Source organism: Zalophus californianus, chromosome 4, assembly GCF_009762305.2.
Source record: "Zalophus californianus isolate mZalCal1 chromosome 4, mZalCal1.pri.v2, whole genome shotgun sequence".
In the NCBI taxonomy this organism is placed as follows: Eukaryota; Metazoa; Chordata; class Mammalia; order Carnivora; family Otariidae; genus Zalophus; species Zalophus californianus.
The window spans coordinates 25,478,360-25,498,084 of NC_045598.1; the positions used below are offsets into that span (position 1 = coordinate 25,478,360).

A 19,725-nucleotide genomic window follows, 5' to 3' on the forward strand; every position below is an offset into this window, starting at 1 on the left:
TACCCAGGGGGGAAGGAGAATGGCAGGCTGTCCCAGGATGAAAACAGTCTCCCCAGCAGCCTCTGTCTTTGTTGCCCCACCAGGCACGTCCACAAGCCTTTTTCTTTTAAGAGTTTTTCGTTGTGATCACTTCGGGACACTGGAAGCCAAGATGGAAGGTTCCGAGAGGGGAGAGAGAAATCTGGTGCAAGAGGAGTGAAATTTCTCATGAGGACAAGAACTTCAAAGATGGCTGCATCACAGAACCCGGGCTTGGAGAGGACAGGTTTCAGGAGCAGAGGAGGGCACCTGCATTTTCATACATCCCAGATTCTATGCTGGACCTAAGTCAACGACGGGGCTCCCTTCCGATCCCGGTGGGGAAACAGGGGAAGTGTACAGGTGTCTGAGTAACAGACACTGGGGTGAGAATCCCGGCTCCGCCACTTACTGGTTGTGCAGTCTTGAGGAGTTTCAGACCTTCTTTGAGCTTTAGCATCTTCATCTAGGTCTGTGGTAAGGTTTATGTGGGATGGAGAATATACAGCCCCAGTATGCTCCCTGCTCATTGTGGGTCCTTGGTACCTGTCAGTTCCCACCCCGAGCCCTGTACACAGCTGAGACTTTGGATCCTCACTTTTGTACTCCAAGTGGAAGCCAGCTGCTGACACACTGATATCTGAGTAGAAATGAAGGTAGAGCTGGTTGGAGGTGCTGTTCAGAAGGGCAGGCACGGTTGTTCCTAGGGCAAGGACACAGAGACCATTCACACTTAGCCTCCCCCAGTCCCCGAGCTCCTTCCCATTTCTCTTGCTTTCACTACCTGCTGACATTCTTCTCCCAAGACCCTCAAATGTCCCCAGTTATCATACTTGTTACATGACAAATTAGCACCCCCCTCCCCCCCACAGAGTGCTAGGTCTTCTTCAGTGGCTGAGGAACAGGAGACCTCAAACTTTCTGCAAAATGAGCAGTGGCAGAGCCATATGCCAGAAGGAGGGAGAGTTCCACAGGCAGACCAAGAGTTTGGTCCCCTTCCCAGCCATCTTCAAAAAACTCTGACACGTATAATTCTCTGGGCAATCCAGGCAGTGTAGACTGTATATATGGTGCACATGACTCCTTTTTATATCTTGGCAACATGGAATTCTGGAGCCTGAAGGACCCAGATGATTGCCCTGGCCATTGGGCAAAAGCACACACCACACTCAGTGAAAAGTCTGCCATTGGAATGGAAAACAGTATAGCCACTTTGGAAAGCAGTTTGTCAGTTCCTCAAAAAATTTAAATATAGAGTTATCATATGACCCAGAAATTCCGCTGCGAGGTATATACTCAAGAGAATTGAAATCATGTCCCACAGGAACTTCTCCATGAATGTTTATAGTAGCATTATTCATAATGAACCAACAAGTGGAAACAACCGAATGTCCATCAACTGACGGATGGGTAAGTGAAATCTGGTCTATCCACATGGCGAAGTGCTGGCTCATATTACAACATGGTGAGCCTTGAGTGAAAGAAGGCTGAGTGAAAGAAGCCAGACCCAGAAGGCCACATATTGTAGGATTCCATTTATATGAAGTTTCCAGAACAAGCAAATCTATAAAGATGGCAAGTAGGTTGTCAAGTTGTGGTTGCCAAGGGATGGGGGAGGGGGAGCAATGGGTAGTGCATACAAATGAGTACCTGGTTTCTTTTTGGGGTAATGCAAATGTTCTGGGGTTGGATAGCAGTGATAGTTTTAGAATCTTGTGAATATACTAAAAGTCACTGAATTGTACACTCTTTTTTCACTGTAGCATTATTATTATTGTTTTATTATTGAGCTATAATTGACATATAACATTATATTAGTTTTGGATGTGTGACATAATGATTCAATATTTGTATATATCACAACACGATCACCAAAATGAGTCTAGTTAACATCTGTAAATTATACACTTTAGAATGGTGAATTTTACAGCATGTGAACTACATGTCAGTAATAATAATGATGGTGATGATGATGATGAAGTCCACCACTGCCCTCCGAGTTGAGGTCCCTGGAAGCCCCACCTCACCTGAGAAGCTCCCCAGCATGGTTACGGTGTTGTCCGCACCATCAAACACCTCCAGAGAGTCCCAGTTCTGCTCTGTGACAAAACTGATGACTTGAATCTAGGAAGGCAGAGTAATTGAACTGTTGGTTAGGCAGCCTGTGTCCGTCTGTCTGTTCCTCCCTCCCCTCTTCTCCATTCATGTAGTTCATTCCAGTACTGAGTACCTACTCTGGGGCTGACATTGTGCTAGGTCCTTCCGATAAAAGTGAGATGCTCTCTCTACCCATCCCCACCCCCCCAAGGACCTCATTTGCCCAGTGGGGGAAACAGATGTAAAACGAAGGGTTGTAAGACAGTGGGGTACTTTGTCAGTCAGAGAATGGGGAAAGGGAATTTCAGGAAGTGGGACTACTTCAGTCTGAATGGCCCTGTCTTCATCTCTCACACATTCCTCAGGTTCCCTACTTTCCTGTATGGATGACATCAGACATCATTCAGTGATGGTCCAGGAACACACTCCTGGCCAGACCTGCCCACCTCGAGTCCCTGCTGGCTGCCACTCTGGTAGCCTTGCTGCCATAACCAGTTCTGAGGGCTTCTCCACTCGACTTTTACCACTGGGGACCAGTTGGGCCCCCATTCTGCTCCTATAGCTTGGGCTCCATGTGTGACACCAAGGTGTGTGCCTGGGGCTTCTCCATGCCTCATTTGTTTGCTCTTTCCCCTCTCCTGCAATGTCCCCTCTTCCATCCCCCATCATCTTGATAAAAGAACCCTTCAAACCATCAGAAAAACAACTTCTGTGAATCTTCCCCAATCTCTGTATTTCTTTCATTCCAGGCCCATTTCCTCTTCCGGCCTTCCCCAATGGCCCAAGCTGGTGCCACCCCTTCTCTTTCCTGAGGTACCCAGCTCTCTCTCTCCACACCCCCTGAAGCTTCTGGGCCTCGAGCTGGTGTGTTTTTCTGCTTGTGGACCTCACCTCCACATCTGGCCCGAGGGGCAGGGACAGGGCTGAAATGTCTTCTCCAGGCCACCTGCTGGACTGAGGCCTCCCCTAGCCCCTACCTGGATACCAGCGCCTTCAGGGACCATGATCTTCCACACACAGTTGAGGCTGTTGAGGTAGGGCTCTGGGAAGCCAGGGGACAAGATGGTGCCCCTGCGCTCCGTGAGGTTGCCTCCACATGGCACTGGGAAGGAGGCAGTTCTGGTCAGAGGTTTCTCCTGCTTATCTTTGGGTCCCCTATGGGAGCCTCCCCAAACACTCCTCTCAGGGTCCCCCAGCCTCCCTTGCTGGCTGTTGGCTTCTCCCATAGGCCCTCATCCCTGCTCCTTCCATGGCTCCTATCCCTATAACCCTCCTTCCCATGCACCCCTCCCCCAGCAACCCCAGCTCCTCCTCCTTGCTGTCTTCACACCCAACCCACAGGATTAGTGATTTGTCCTGAATGGGACACCCTACTTAAGTTATGCTGGTGAGCAAGGGCTGCTGTTGGGTCTCGCTGGCCACCCCTTCCCCAGAGTCCCGGTTGTCCAGGTACTCACCCACACAGGTGGGCGCTGATACGTTCCACTGGGCCAAGGCCCCGGGAACAGGGAGGCACTCGATTTCTGGGGACCCCTGCAGGGCATAGCCAGAGTTGCAATCGAAGCGGACGATGGCCCCCACCGAGAAGTCACTTCCCAGCCTCTTGCCATAGCGGGGTTCCGGCACAGAGCTGCACTGTGTGGCGCTGGTTCGGGGTACCGCTGCAGGGGACAAAGGCACTGAGGGGTAGGCCTCACCCTTCTGGAAACTGGCCCAGGGATGGACACACAATGGTACTAGAGCTGAGCCCGTCTGGATGGGACCCTGAGAGGCTCTGTGCGCTTTCTCTCAGGGCAGGGGTAGGGGTTTTCCAGAACAAGGCCCATTTTACTGAAATATAGTTGCAGCACAGCTTCTGGAAACCTTGGGAGGCAGACTTTAGGCTCAGTTGTTTTCAGTGGCTTCTCCATGATGCTCTTCAACTATCAGGGTCCCATGTCCCCTTAGAATGGCCCTTCTTCTTCCCTTCGCCCTGTCTTTGGCCTCTTTCCCCAGGTGCCTTAAGACTCTGCCCAGGGTTGGGGCACCTGAGTGGCTCAGTCGTTAAGCATTTGCCTTCGGCTCAGGTCATGATCCCAGGTTCCCGGGATTGAGCCCCGCATCAGGCTCCCTGCTCAGCGGGAAGCCTGCTTCTCCCTCTCCCACTCCCCCTGCTTGTGTTCCTTCTCTCGCTTTGTCTCTGTCAAATAAATAAATAAAATCTTAAAAAAAAAAAAAAGACTCTGCCCAGGGCTCTACTCTCATGACCTGAATCTGAACCTCCCCTCCCCCTGCCCAACTGGCACATAGTATGCTTTAACCCAGGCCCAGATATGGCGTGCCCTTGTGGCAGGGGAATTCAGCTCCTCCTGGGCAGTGGGATGAATGGGACATGTCTAGAACGGGCCCTAAAAAAGTGGGCATGCTTCTGGACAAGGAGAGGTTGGGGCCTGCAGGTGAAAGCCAGGGAACTCCAAGATTTTGCCTTTCAAGGCCAGTGAGGAAGGGAACAGACATTGATCACCTGCTTGGTGCCAATTACTCTGTGAACTCTCTTAACTCCATCAGTGAGGTAATATGCTTACTCTTATCTCATAGGTGAGCAAACTGGGGCTCTGAGGGGTGGAGCAGCTGGTGCCCAGTTAGAAAGTGGCAGAGCTCAGATTCAAAGCCATGTCCACCTTAATTCCAAGTCTGTGTTTTTCCACACCTTTACTGTGCTTTGCAGAGAAAACCAAACTCCATGGGAGAGAGCCTAGGTATGAGGCCTGGGCTGGTCGTCCCAATACCACTGGGACTGTGCCAGCCAATGGGGGAGGGGGAGGGCAGGAGTCAGCCTCCCGTGTCTGATTTCTTCCCTCATTTGACATGGAGTTTGGCCTAAGAATTGTCTGTTGGGCAAATGGATGTCTAAATTCAACTGAATTTCAAGGAACTGCACTACAAATCAGCAACTGCCCTCCAGCACCCTAAGACTGAGGCCCAGACTAGGGGTCAAAAGTCCCTGTTCCTTTGGTCAGGAAGTCACTACAGAGCTGAGATTGCTCTCACACCTCTCACACCCACTTCCTGCATACCTTGATAGACAAAGTGGAAACCTCTGGCTGGTGCTTGGCCCTTGGCACTGAACTTAATGAGAACTTGATTGGAGGTGGCCAGGGGCAGCGATTCTCCTGCCGAGGTAAGGGGTGAGGAGGAGAGGAAGACAGTGAGTCCAGCAGTCGGCCCAGCAGAGAAGATCCTGGCCAGGAAGGAGAGGCTGCCCATACCCCCCACAGCAGTTCCTTCCATATCCCAGGTCTTCCTGAAATACAACCTCCCATTTTTACTGCACTTTATAGTTTAAGGTTTGCAGAAGGCTTTAGCATCCATGGTCTTACCTTGACCCATGTTCATTGCGAGGTTGGCATGACAAGAGTTCAGTGCCCCATTTAATAGATCAAGAGAGGATCAGAAAGATTAAATGACCTTCCCAGAAAAGAGAAAGCATCTAGACATATGTTGACTCACAAGGATGGGGAGAATGGCCGTTACCAACCTGACTGGTGGTTTACTTGGAAAATGGACTTTAAAAAGAAAAATGGCACCAGCTTCTGGGAAGGAGGGTGATGTGAATATCTGAGAGTAACTGGCCCTTCCCAGATGCTGTAAAATGATCGATAACCACAGCAATTGTGTAATTTATTGCTCACACTAGAACACTTGTGAGAGCCAAAGGGCATGTTATTAATAATTATGTTGGGACAACCAAGTGAAAGCTGGGACTGTCACAAGCAAAGCAAGATGTATTGCCACCCAACTGATAGCACACAAATTGGGGAAAACCTGTATGGGCATAGGATGCCTTTATATCAGAAGATAAATTTCCATCTTCTCCTTGATGTGGTACAAATGGACTAGAGTAAAGACAACACTAACTGGACCGATAGCTGTGAAGTGCAGTCCTGTTTATCGTCACTCTCTTGAGACAGCTGAGGGAATATGGCTTGGCAGGCAGTGGCACGGGCACTCTGCATGTTGCCCCTCCACAGCCTTAGGGGTCCCTGAGATAGCCACTGCCCACACCACACCCCCACGCCCCGCCACCATCAGAAGGGAAGTTGGGGCTGCAGACGGCCAGGCTAAGTCTCCACTGCAGTGAAGGCTGGAGTTGGGACCAGCCGAGGAGCCACTGGGAAGCACTTCTGGGGTCCACCAGTGCTTCCAGAAAGCCCATGTGATGCTACTGGCCATAGGGAGTAGAGAGTTTTATATAGCACACTATTTACATGTGACCCAGATGGCTGAGCCTGGCTAGGAGTCATTGCCCCAGATAATTTCTGGCTGCCAAAGCAAAAAGAAAACTCATGAAGCAAAAGCCTCTTTTTTTAACAGATGTGAGCAGAATAAAACTGTACTTTTCCATCCTCCCATCCTCTGGCCTGATATGTGGATTAGGACCCCTGTGATCTCTCACAAACCCATTTCAACTTCCAACCCTGGATGTACACAAACCTCCCTCTCCATGGACAAGCACATAGTAAAATCCCTGGAGAAAAGACAAGCTCCCAAAGTTTTAAGGGTAAAGACCACTCAGAAATCAAAGCAAACATTTTTATGTGAACTACAAAAAAGAACAGGGAAAAATTTCAGAAGATTTTCAATTGTGGTTGTCACAAGATTAGATCTAGTATTGCATCTATAAAGTCAGAGAGGGCAGGCGTGCCAAAGAAAGTTCTGATATCAATAAAGCCTTCAAAACTGAGAAGCACTAGTACATGGTGGCTGGATTCTGTAGAAATTGAACAGAGAAGTGGAGATTAAATTTGGGACATTCTTCCAGAATCCACAGGAAAAGGATAAAGAGATGAAAATAATGAGAGACACCACAAGCGACATGGAAGATAGATCAAAGGAACTCCAATATGCACACATCAAGAATTCTAGAGAGAGAGAGAGAGAGAAGACAGGAGAAATTGAAGGAGAAGAAACAGTTTACAAAAGAAGATAACTTTCCTAAGCTTAAGAAAGACTTGAGGCTCAGACTAAAATTGTACTCAAAGTGCCAGATGTAATTAACAAAAAGAGATTTCCACTGCAACATATCCTAGTGGGCTTTTAAATTTTAAATGTAAAACACAAACATATGAGAGGCATCCAGAGAGAAAAGAAGGGGTTACCTACAATGATAAAGAATCAGGTTGGAGTCCACTTGGCTTTGATATTAATGGGTGGAATGAAGTAGAACAGCAGCTGCAGTTTTGAAAGAAGTTTGTGACCCGTAATTTGATTTACAATCAAGTTGTCATTTATATGATACGTCAAAGGAAAGACGTACTCATACTTGCAAGGTGACAGAAAGTACTGCAGTGATGAGCCTGCTAAAAAAAAATGATTGGAAGTAGGGAAATCAGAAACTCTCAGGGATAAAGACAACCAGGAAAATAATAGTTAAACCCAAATAATTATTATCAATGAGATAGCAAAATTAATGCAAGTGTAAACACTTGTTCTTGGGGAAGAAGTCCATAATTTACAAATAATTAATAATAACATTCATATGAAAGTCTAAATATATATAAGAAAAACCCTGGAAGTTAGAGATGGGTCAGATATGAATAGAAAAGCAAGAAAGCAAAAGCAAAACAAAAGAAACAAAAACCCACAAAGAACAAAACCAGATGACAGTTATCAGACCAAATGTAAAATAATAAGTAAACGTCCTCTTTCTCTGAGAGAAATCAAAGCAAACATTTTCTCTGAGAGAAAATGAGGAAAGATCTATCAGGTGAAACACAGATACAAAAATGGTTGGAAACACAAGAAGACAACAAAATATCACAGTTGTAGTGGGATCTTTAAATCTGCAACATTCTCAATCAGTGATGTAACAAATAGAAAAACAAAACAAAGATTGTTGAGTAGTGGTCCTCAAGCTTCTTTTTCCCCCATCAACACACCTCAGGGACAGGGGCATACCACTCCCATCACCTCATCGGTGTTTCTCCAAATGAGGAATAAGGGAGGATTTGAGAATATTGATATTTCTACCTATTGGTTCTATCTATCTATCTATCTATCTATCTATCTATCTATCTATCTATCTATCTATCTACCTACCTCTCTATCCATCCATCCATCTATCCATCTATACCCATTTCTTTCTACCCATTGGTCCTTTACATCTGTATCTGTACATGCATCTATCTCCACATTTGCATATACAGGTCCTAACTGTCTCTCTCTCTCTGCCTGTGTCTACACTTCTATATCTATAGCTAAACTGATACCTCTATCTATCTTGAAAATCACGAGGTTTTGAAAAAGCATCCTACCCCCCAGGAGATCCTGAATTACACTCCTGGCTGGGTGTGCATATGTGGGGTATTGATATCAAAACCTCATTCCATTGAGAACCACTGATAGAATGGAATTGAATAATAAAATTGAGTAAGATTGGTCTAATGGCTATTACAAAGCTAATTTAATCCTAACAATAGCTCTAGGAGGCAAAGGTTTTCCTCTCTGCATTTTACGCTGAGGGAACTGCAGCTCAGAGGGGTCAAGCTCCAGCCCCCACAGGCACCTAGCTGGCAGCGGGGAGGGCTGAGATTAGGGGCCAGGCAGTGAGTGCTGGGCCTGAGCTCCCCATCTCTCTGTGGCCTCTCAATCCTGAAGAGCACACACTCTCTTCTGAGATACTTAAAGAATTAAAAAAAAAAGGTCTTCGGCTACTGAGCAGACCTCATTTCATCCCCAGAGCGGAAATGGTACAGGTTATATTCTCTCACCATGCGGCAATAAAATGAGAAATTAACACAAATGTTTAAATGTAACAAGAACAAAATCCAAGTTCCTGGAGGAAAAGAAGAGGCAGCCTTAAAGGACTCAGGCAAAAAGAGGAAAACATGATGACAGATTATCCAGAAAGTAACAAGGAGGACAATAGTACACATCAATGCTCATAGCATGAAGCCCAAACTGCTTAGAGGGGAGTGTACTACCATCCACATGCTTTTCATTACACAGGGAAAATAATGAACAAAGCTCTTAGTTCAAGGAGTTAGCACAAGAAGAACAACATAAACTGAAGAAAAACAGGAGGAGAGACATTATGAAATAAAGCCATAAGTTAATTAATTGAAAAATAACAAAGTCCACAGAAGAATTGAGAAGTAGAAGCAGTAAGAAATGCAACAAAACAACACCAAACCTCTGGTCCCTATGGGAAAAGAGAGTCACTAGGAATACAGCCCTCAGCGTGCAAAGGCAGGGGCTATAACCGCTAACACAGAGGAGATTCAACAGCATTAGAGTCGATGATATAACCTATGCTGCTGAATTTAAAATAATTACAAAATGGGCTTTTTACTGAAATATAAAGTATCCACATTGATATTGAGATAAGATGCTTGAATAGACCAATAACCATGGAAGAAAATAAAAGAAAAAACACTAAAAAGGAAGAGATAAAATAATGAGACAAATTTATTTGCAGAAGATATTGCTTCTTGCCTTAAGGGCCTGGGAGAAATCAGTCGGCAGTGTCGGCTTTATTACAGAGGGTTCATTGACTTTACAAAATGACTATACCAAAAACGCCAGTCTTCTACTATAGTAGCAGAGACCAGCTAGAAAATATAATGGAGGGAAGGGGAGACGAGTTCACAGCAGCAACAAAAACAACAAAAGTTCCCATGAAATATCTAGGAGGGAAGTTAACAAAAAACGAATACGGCCGAAGTGAAAATTAGAGTCCCGTCCCTAAGGTTACAAAAGATAGGTCAGTGGAGAGGCATACCATGTTCCTGGAAGGGAAGAAGGGTGACTATCATAAAGATGTGAGTTCTCCTTCAATGAATCAATAAGTTTAATGGAAGTTCAATGAAAACTCTGATGCAAATTTTTTTAACTTGACAAGGTATTTCTAAGAAGTTATTTGGAGGCAAAAATCAACAAGAACAGCCAATAAAAAATTCAAAAGAAAGAATGACTTTGGGGACTTATAGTACCCTATGTTTAAAATTATCATAATATTAAACATTTTCATAATCTTACATTATGAAAAAAGTAAAAAAACTTTTTGACACTGATACAAAAATAAACAGACACTTAAAGACATGGATAAAAACTCTAGAAACATATCCTTAACTTCATAAAAATTTAATAGATGTAAATCTGGCATTTTGAAAATTCTGTTAGGACAACTGACTAACTAAATTTGAAAGAATATGGTTAGATTTCCTAAAACAAATAAGAACTCAAAATAAATTCCAAAGGTATTAAAGCAAAACAAACTGAAAAGAAGTGAAAGAAAACACAGAATATTTACTTAATCAGCATAAAAGTAAAGGAGAAAACTATAAAAGAAAGCACTGATAGATCTGATATCATGGGAAATTTAAATTTTCTGACATTAAAACACACCCTGAAGAAAATTAAATGGCAAATGATAAACTGTAAGGGCAGGCTTTTTATAGCATATAATATGGACATGAAGTTTTTATGGTACATGAGATGTATAGCTTGTAATAATATGGAGCTCTCCTAAGTCAATAAGAAGATAAATGCTGATAGAAAAATCAACAGCAATTCACAATTAAATTCACAGATAAAAAATGCATGGGCCAATAATTACATTATGAAAAGGTTAACTCAACTAGTAATTAAAAAAAAGGCAAATTAAGAAATGAGATACCATTTTCACTTTTCAAACTGATGATGTTTTGTTTTCTTAATTAACTAGTTTTTGTGAGAATAGAACATGCCCTCTTATTTATTGGTGGTGAACAAAGTGGCAAGAACTTTCTAGAGGGATGACTAGTATTTTGGCATATCTTAAAATCTGGGATTTTGAGAATTTTGTTTGAAACAGCTGATTAACTAAATTTGAAAGAATATAGTTATGTTCCCATAAAAAGCCTTAATAAAGATCACACATATTCTTTAACTTGGCAATTCTACTTCTAGATAATCTAAGGTAATAGTCACAAATGTATATAAAGACATATGCATAATACAGAGTTACTACTATTCGTGAGAGTGAAAAATTAGAAACAACCTCAATGTTCAATAATAAGGAATTCATTACGTAAATTTTTTACATAAATTTTAAGTAACTACATGATAGACTATTTTGCATCATTTAAAAATCCTATTATAGATGAAAATGACAGAAATGCTCACAATGAACGTTTTAATAAAAATATGTATATTGTTTTATTCAATAAAATATGCAAAAGATTGAGTCTAAGTAGAAATAAAGCCTGGGGGGGATACACTCCATCTTTCAGTGGTTCTTTCTGGGTGGTTTTTATTTTAATTCTCCATACAATTATTTTGCCTTGCCTCTAAGTTTTCTACATTGAAAACACAGTATGCTTATAATTAGAAAAACATGGGCCAAGAATAAACCAACAAGGGAATATTACACCACTTGGGGGCAGCGGTGTGTAGATACAGCTTGTGGAGAGGGTAGTTTCTGAAGCCCCCTTCTATGTCTGGGCTACCAGGAGCTGACTGTTGCGTTGTAGAGACAGCACCAGCGCAGATAGACACAAAACTGTGTGATTCCACCTGTGGCCAGGCTTATAGGGCCTCTTTCCTTTCAGCTGGCCCACCATGCCCTCAGCCCACCACCATTCCCAACGCCGATTGAGCCCTGGGTACCTGTATGGGAACCCGAGAGGGAGCTGAGGAGCCGGGAGTGCTGGCTGTGGCCATCATGCACCTCCACCACGTCGTTGAGGGCCGTGTGGAAGAAGGCGAACTGTCCAAACACCACTGTGGAGGAGACATGGAGACCTCAGCATGGAATATTGGCCGCCATCCTGGGGGCAAGGACTGGAGGTGTGGGGGCTGCAGGCTGGAAGCAGGGAAGCCTTGGAAGAAGTTGTTGGTTCCTGGGGCTAACTGCTTGCTGAGGCTTTCTACCTGCTGATCAGCACATTGGCCAGACACCAGGCACAGGGTTGTGGGGAGGTGGAGAGGGCTGGCTGGCATTCTCCCTCACCTGTCAAGGTAACATTGAAGACTGAACTCAATGGTCAGGGTTGGTGGAAGTGGAGCTGAGCTAAGCCTATTCCTTTCTCAGCAGTGGCAGCAGCTACTCATGGACATGGGAGGGCTTTTGGCAACATCCCCCATTTTCCATGTGATCTCAGGACCCTGTATTTTCCTTTATTTTTTCTTCAAAAATTCAGCTGACCAGGATAGCTCTGATACAAGATTCCCCACAGTTAAGAGGAATAAGGGTGGTGAGTAGCAGCTGCTCCTGGGGAAGGAACAACTGTCTAAGGAATGGGCAAACATCTTTAGCTCATTTCCCTCTGGCCAACCCAAAGGAAGAGGCAAAATGGCATTTATTAAGCACCTGCTGTGTGCCAGGTACCCACTAGAATGCACACCCTGTGAAAGCAGGAATGTTTCCTATCCTGTTCACCTAACTCAGCACCCATTTTCAGGGCTCCAAAATGTGCTCTCCCCCCTGCTCCTCCTCCCACCCCTCTGACTTCTGCTCCTTTCTCTCCTCCCCCGGTTCTTGCCCTCAGATGCACCTGACAAACTGGGAGGCCGGTGCAGGCAGACTGAACCAAGGTCTTGCAGATAGCTTAATTGGAGCTGTGCCCGCTGTGGGGTCAGACACACAGCCCCTCCAGCAGTGACTGGCAGAGAGGGGGTGGCTGAGGAAAGCCCCTGTGATTTGTAAGTCAATAAAGGGGGAAAAAAACCCCACTTAAGCAAAGAGATAAGCAAGATAATTTCAGATAGTGTTAAAATTAAGCCCTGGAGGTAATGGGAAAACATGATAGGATGAGGCAGGTCACTTTAGGTAGGGGATCAAAGGAAGATCTATTGGAAGAGGATGTCAGAGCTGAGACTTGAGCTAGAGGACAAATACTGCAGACCCAGAGGCAAAAATCTGCCCCTAATCCCCGGGTTCAGCATCCTTGGCAAAGAGAAGATACTTGGGACAGATCACTGCCCTTCCTCCAACCAGCTCTCTGCATGCAGGTTTCAGCCCAGTGAAACTGACCAGCCTTGGGGTTGGTCCTTTTAAAGGCCCCAGCTCTTTATTAGGGAGGAATCCAAGCACAAACTGCACACCACTTATCGAGGATTCTCCTCTGTGTGGCAGATTGGATTGGACAACCTTTTAGGACATTGCTAATGGTGACCTTGAAGGTCAAAAATTCCTGCCACTTAAGTATGTTGGGGAGCATGTGCCCACACACCTAAGTGTACAGGGGCTGGGGTGGGAGTGGTTCAAGATGGCTGGAGCTGTAGGTTAAGATGAGAGTGGGAGTTTACAGAGGGCAGGGAGCATGTCAAGCTCATGTCTGCAGCAGAGCGCGTGGTCCCTGAGAGGTGCTTCATAAATGTTTGGTGATATCAGGCCTTGCCCTACACCCATGCCATCCTATCTCAGGAATCAGCGGCCAGCTCTCTGCAGGCTGCCCCATCCGTCCCTCTCCCAGATGGTCAGGATGTATCAGTGCCCTTTACCCCACCCAACACCAATCCTGCTTAGAAATAGTTGTTACTCCTCCTACAAAGAGGAGATCCAGGGAGAAAGCATCCAGGTGGGTCACCTGATTGACTGCCCAGGTACAACCAGCCTGGTTGCCCCTTTGAACTTCCTGAATCCTCCAGGGATGGCAGGACTCCTCGATGTCCCCACTGCCAACCAGGTGACAAGCCTGGTTCTTTTTGGCTGCGTCTCTTAGAATCTGGAGGTTTTTCTGCTGTCTCGGGACACTGGCCTGCTCCTCACTTTTCTTGTCGGCCCTACCTATAGTTGCTGGACCAGCCTCCCAGTCTCAGATGGAATACTGGAACTCGGTGGTTCCCAGCTCTGTCCCACTCCTTCCTTCTTCCTGCCCTTTGGCTGCCCTCTCCTGGGCTCCCCATCAGCCTGGAACTGCAGCCCCTCTACTGAGGCTTAGGCTGTGCTGGCTAGCCTCCGGTGTCCATGCCTTCCCTCTGTCCTGGCTAGCCCCTCCCCAGCTGCATCCCCTGGTTCTGCTGGCCTCACCAGGGACCCTCCTCCCACATGTGTCAGGAGCGTGCCTACAGTGTATCCTCCTTCCACTTCATGCCATCTGCCCCCAGGTGTCCTGTATAGAAGACTTCCTGTTCCTACAGTGGGCGTGCATACGACTGAGGGCAGGATTGGGACACAACTGAGAAGGGCCAGAGGTCCCGGAAGAGGTCAGAAAACATACAAGCAGACATGTAACACCTCCATACCATAGTCCTTGGGCACGGTGACAAAATAGAGGCAGATCTGTCCACTGGTATAATTCTGGGGGTAATTGGGGGACAAGACCACTCCATCTGAACCCACATACTGTCCCCCACAGGGGGCTGCAAGAGAAATCAGAGAGAGGGCCAGGTGACATTGTAGACCTCTCATCAACAGTCATCCTCTGTTCTGCCCACCCCCAGCCTGAACCACTGGCCCTGGTGGGGCTGCCCTGAGGTTTGCAGCCACTAGCGTGGAGGAGGGGAGTTCTGAGGACATCCCTGGCCTGGTATGTGGCCCGAAACCCACCCTGATGCCATCCAAGGCCCTCCAGGCCACAGGTCAGATCTTGCCCTCTAACTAATAACACTAGCATCCGTCCCTAGAGGCATAGGGGCCTAGGAATGATCTTCTGCCCCATGGCTGAAGTCTCCCCAAGGCAGTTAGTGTCCAATGAGTGAGAGCTGAAGGTCCCATTGGAAGCGGCTGGCCCATGCAACCCAGCCCCTCTCCCTTGAGCAAACGGGTCTCCTTGCTTTCCAACTTGGATGGCCACCATGCTCTTGAAGTTCTGACACTCTAGCCCATGCCTCCTGCCAGGGCCCCATGGCTGAGCCAGACCCCGCTGGCCTTAGTTTTACACACCTGACCTCTCAGTGACTTCCTAGGCTCAGGAATAAGCCCAGGTCACCTTGAAACTCCCATCTCCCTCATACGAGCTGGTGGCATGTGTGGAGGCCTCTGCAGAGGACCTCTATCTGAGTGGGGGTGGGAACACTATGTGATCTGAGAGCGAGGACACGTTGATAGGGACAGTACATCTGGTGAATTTCCAGCCTTTCTCATTCACAGTGAACACGAGGAGCCCGCTTGGAGGGCCATGTCCCACCCCCCAGCCAATAGCCCCCTCCGCTGCTGGCACTCCCTTCTGCCCCTTCCTGTCCCTGCTCCGCCACCTGTGCACACTGGTCGGGGGTTGTTCCACGCGGGCTTCCCATCAGGCCCCAGGACGCAGCTGAGGGTAGAGACGCCCTCAACCTCATAGCCCCCGTGGCAGTAGTAGGTGATGGAGGAGCCCAGCTTCAGGTCGGACCCCACTCGCGTGCCGTTCTTGATGGAACCAGGATCAAAACATGACTCCCGTGGGTTTTCTGGAAAAAAGAAACACACACACACACACACACCACACATGCAGAGGACTCATTAGTGGCTCAAGTCTATGGTGCAGCACCCAGGAGAAGACCTTGACTCAAATTAGCCACAGAGCATATGGGGATTTGGGATTGGTGGTCCTTCTCCCTTCAGGTCTGAAAACTTCTCTAAATCTAGGGTTGGAGGTCATCTTAGAGGATGAAATTTTCCTTCTTCTCCCACATTCTTGCCCTAACCCATAAAGGAGCAAGTTGCAGCTAAATGTTGGGGGCCCGTTGTCATGCCTTGACTCACTCCTCTCCAAGGGAGGCTGCCTGCTGTCATATCCATACCTGGCAGGTACTTCTGAGTGCATGGGTACCAATACTTAGATTTAGGAAGGAAGTGGGAAACCCCATTTCAAGCCCTGGACTTTCTAAACAGTTTTCCAGGGCTGTGCACTGGGCTATTGGGTGCTTGCTAGTTTATTAAAACAGTAGTATTTTTCCACTTGATTTTTGTTGCATATATGTCTTCCCAATTAGGCATCCCATAAGGTACCTAACAGGCACCCACTCTGTCCCTCTGTGCTGGACGAGAGCGAACTTGGTGCTGCCTGAGCAACTGGGAGCACTAGTTGGGGCCCCACATCTCTGGAGAAGGGCACTCCGCAGCCTCCCTCACCATTATCTGGAAATCCTGAGCAGCTCTGGGAGCCAATGTTCACTTGCACCCATTGCTGTTTTTCCTCATCCTCCTGTCCAAAGACCACTGGTGTCGTCATGGCTGGGCAGTGTCAGAACACAGCTGAGGCTGGGCAGGGTCAGGGACATGCCACTGGGTATCAGGGTTCCACTGGTCTCCTGGAGGCTACACTACAGGGAGGTCTGGAGATCAGGGCTCACAAAAAGGTGCTGGCAGTCCTTGCAGGAGGACTCAGAAGCTCAAATAGCAGATTTAAGGCAGAAAGAGCCAGAATAGAAGGGATCAGAGTTCAGGGATGAATAGCCGAGGAATTTTGCTGAGGCTGTCCTTGTCACCTGGGCATCTTTTAAGCTATCTATCTGAGATAGCTGCTGTTTCGGGGGGGGGGGGGGTTGTTGCTCAGCTGCCAGTCAGCCCAGTGACTGATGGGATGGGCTCTGAGAGTCCATGGTCCTGCCAAGTCTGGCCACTCTTGCATCGGAGCCCTTATGATGGCCCTGCTCTTTGTCTATGTCTATAGCTAAGGGTGCAGTAGTCCCGGATATGCTATTGCATTTAAACTCAGGTGGGACCCAGAAAATGGTCCCTCATCTAGCAGAAGACACCTCAGTGGTGTCCTTGTGTGCTCTGTGGTGTGTTCCCTTCACCCCCTCATCAAATCTGTCTTTTCCTGAAGCCCACTGGCTCTGGCCAGAATACAACTGGCCATTGGGTGACCCATCTGAGAATAACAGAGACACATGGAACTGTCACCATCTTATATTTCATCTGTTCTTTTTACAAATGACAGCAGGTCAAACCTAATTTGATGTTCCGAGAAATTAGGTAACTTAGGACTAAGTTGACATAGCTCATAAGGGGCAGAACTAGCTGTGGCCCCCAATAACCATTTCCCCTCTTCATCCTTAAATAATAGAAACCAGATTTTATCCAGAGTACCAAGGCACCAGCTAAAATCCATACCTTCTAGCATCTAAGCAGCTATATCTGGCCAGAGAGATGTAAACAGTCAGGTCAGAGAGTCTCCTGCCTCAGAGTAAAGGCCCAAGTCCTTACAGGCCTACAGGCCCTGCACCTTCTATCCCCAATCCCCACCCCTCTACGATCTTGATCTCAACTCCCATCATTCCTTTGCTAACTTTGCTCCAACCACATTGGCCTCTGTGCATGGAATGTTCCTCTGTATGCATGGCTCCCTCTCTCATCTCTTTCAGGATTTAACGCAGTGTCTCCTTCTTAGAGACACTTCCTTGACCAGCTATTTAAATTTTTGATATTCCTCTCCCCAGCACTCCCTTTCTCTGCTTTTGTTTCTCTGCACTGGCATCAATATTATCTCATGTACTATATATCTACCCAGTTTTTTTCTATCTCCCTCCACTAGAATGTGGGTTCCATGAGACAGTTATCCAGTTTTATCTACTGCTCTAGTCCAATGCCTGGTACATGGTAGGCACTCAATAAATGTCTCTTAAATGGATAAATGTGGGACTTCTAGAAAGGCTGCTTAAAAGAAAGTGACTCAGCTTAGAGGATGCTCATTGGCCTTTTATTCCTCTTTCCCCCTTCCCCCAGTCTGAACTTAGACATGATGGCTGGAACGCCAGTCACCATTTTGGATCCTGAGATAGCCATGATGATGGGAGCCATGTCTTAGCATGGTATAGCAGAAAGACAAAAGGAGCAGGGATGGTGTTGGGGGTGACCTCATCATCTCTGGATGACAATCTCTAGATTTCTTTTACAGGAAGGAGGATAAACGCCTACCTCATGTAAGAAGCTGTCTTTTAGGTAACAGCTGGGCACATCTGTCCCAGAACTTTACACTGTCAGAAAGCCCTTTCTTCCCTTCCCCATATGGCAAAAACTCCTACACTTTTTAATGCCACCTTCTCTTGAGCGAGTTTCCTGAACTCTGCCTCCTGTCTGGCAGAATTCTGTTTTTATTTCCTGAATTATAGCATGTGTGGCATTATCTTGGTAGGATGGATAAGTGTATTTCTTTCCAGTGGATTCTGGACTCCTAAAGGACAGGGACTATCACCTATTCTCTTCATAACCCTGGCAATTAGCACAGAACCTGGTATTAGAGCTGGCTCTGTTTAGCACATAATGGCTGCTTAATAAATGAATGCTGAATTGTTTGGCTGAACACCTCAGGGCTTGGCGAATCCACCATCACATCAGCGATTCCAACTACAGACTGTATTTTATAGTTACATGTCAGAGCAAGAAGAGCTCATCATTTCAAGCATTATCACATTAATGAAAATGACAAAGGTAATGATAATGATGATAGCCCCTTACAGAGGAGTATCACGTTGTGATTTTCAAAGTACCTTCCAATCTGTTATCTCATTTGTGCCTCACGATGGCCTCTGCAGCAGACAGGGCCAGGTGTGCTCCTGCTCAGGTTACAGATGAGAAATGTGGTGATCAGAGAGGCTAAATGTGTCCCAAGCCATTCGGCTGGTAAGAAGAATTAAGACCAAAATCAGGTCTTCAGTCAGCCAGACCAGAGCTCAGCTGCGAATGATAAAACTATAATGTCTGAAACATCATTGGGATAATAATAATAATAAAAAAAAACAAGCCCTCCAGAACAGGGGCAGTAAAATAACCAACTTCTTTTTGTCCTAATAGATAAGGAACATTTCTAAACATTGTAATAGCAAGACATTGAAAATAGCAGTCCACACACCCAACCAGTAAGGAACTGGTTAAAAAGGCTGGATTACAGCCATCCACCAAAATACAAGCAGGCTTTAAAAAGAACTGCAGAAGTCTTTGACTACCGATATGGAAAGATGACCAAGATCTATCATCGGACAAAAACCAAAACAAAGTAAAAACAAACCCCTATGACAGATTAGTACATATGGTGTGATCTCTATTCACATAGAACAGAGATCAGCAAACTATAGCCCATAGTCTCACTGCCTGTCTTTGTATAGAGTTTTAATAAAGTTTTGTTGGAACACAGCCACACCTATTTGTTTAAATACTGCCCATGGCTGTTTTAGCATTACAACAGCAATGCTGAGCAGATGTAACAGAGATCATCGGGCCTGCCAACCCTAACTATTTATTGATTGGTCCCTTACAGAAAAAGTTTGCTAACCCTTGTTCTAGAATTTACACTACTTGATATTTACGTAAAATATCTGGACTGAGATAACAAACCATTAATAATGGTACTTCAGGGGATGGTAGTAATGGGAGGTGTTACGTTTTTAGAGTACATCTTATATGCTTCTATATTATTTGAATTTTTCCAACAAACAGGCGCTACTTTTAAAAGAGGCAACCATGAACGTGTTTCCATTTTGAATTTACAGAAGAAAGACCCATGGCAGTGGTGGGTGGTGGTAGTGGTAGCAGGAGTGGAAATCTGGTTGTAACTCCTTGGCCCATAGTGTCATGTCCAAGGGCTTGAAAGAGAAAACAGGTACTTTTTAGTACCTTCTGGTAGAAGCTGACCTTGGCCTTTCCTGAGTTACTTCAGATTCTCTAACGCAGGCTTCAAACTCTTCTTCTGAACTTCTTCAAACTCCCTCTGTCTGCAACACTCG

The 19,725-nt window shown here is 46.2% G+C and overlaps 1 protein-coding gene across 1 annotated transcript in view; it reads right to left on the reverse strand.

Moving 5' to 3' along the window:
- Positions 1–19,725, reverse strand: part of CSMD2 (CUB and Sushi multiple domains 2) — a 594,848-nt gene that overhangs the window by 101,350 nt on the left and 473,773 nt on the right. The window contains exons 30-37 of the mRNA XM_027615123.2: positions 15,274–15,468; positions 14,323–14,439; positions 11,743–11,856; positions 5,172–5,267; positions 3,573–3,776; positions 3,093–3,217; positions 2,046–2,142; positions 617–721 (exon numbers count right to left, since the gene is read on the reverse strand). Of these exons, the coding sequence (XP_027470924.1) occupies positions 617–721; positions 2,046–2,142; positions 3,093–3,217; positions 3,573–3,776; positions 5,172–5,267; positions 11,743–11,856; positions 14,323–14,439; positions 15,274–15,468 (1,053 nt within the window). The remainder of the gene's footprint in view (positions 1–616; positions 722–2,045; positions 2,143–3,092; positions 3,218–3,572; positions 3,777–5,171; positions 5,268–11,742; positions 11,857–14,322; positions 14,440–15,273; positions 15,469–19,725) is intronic.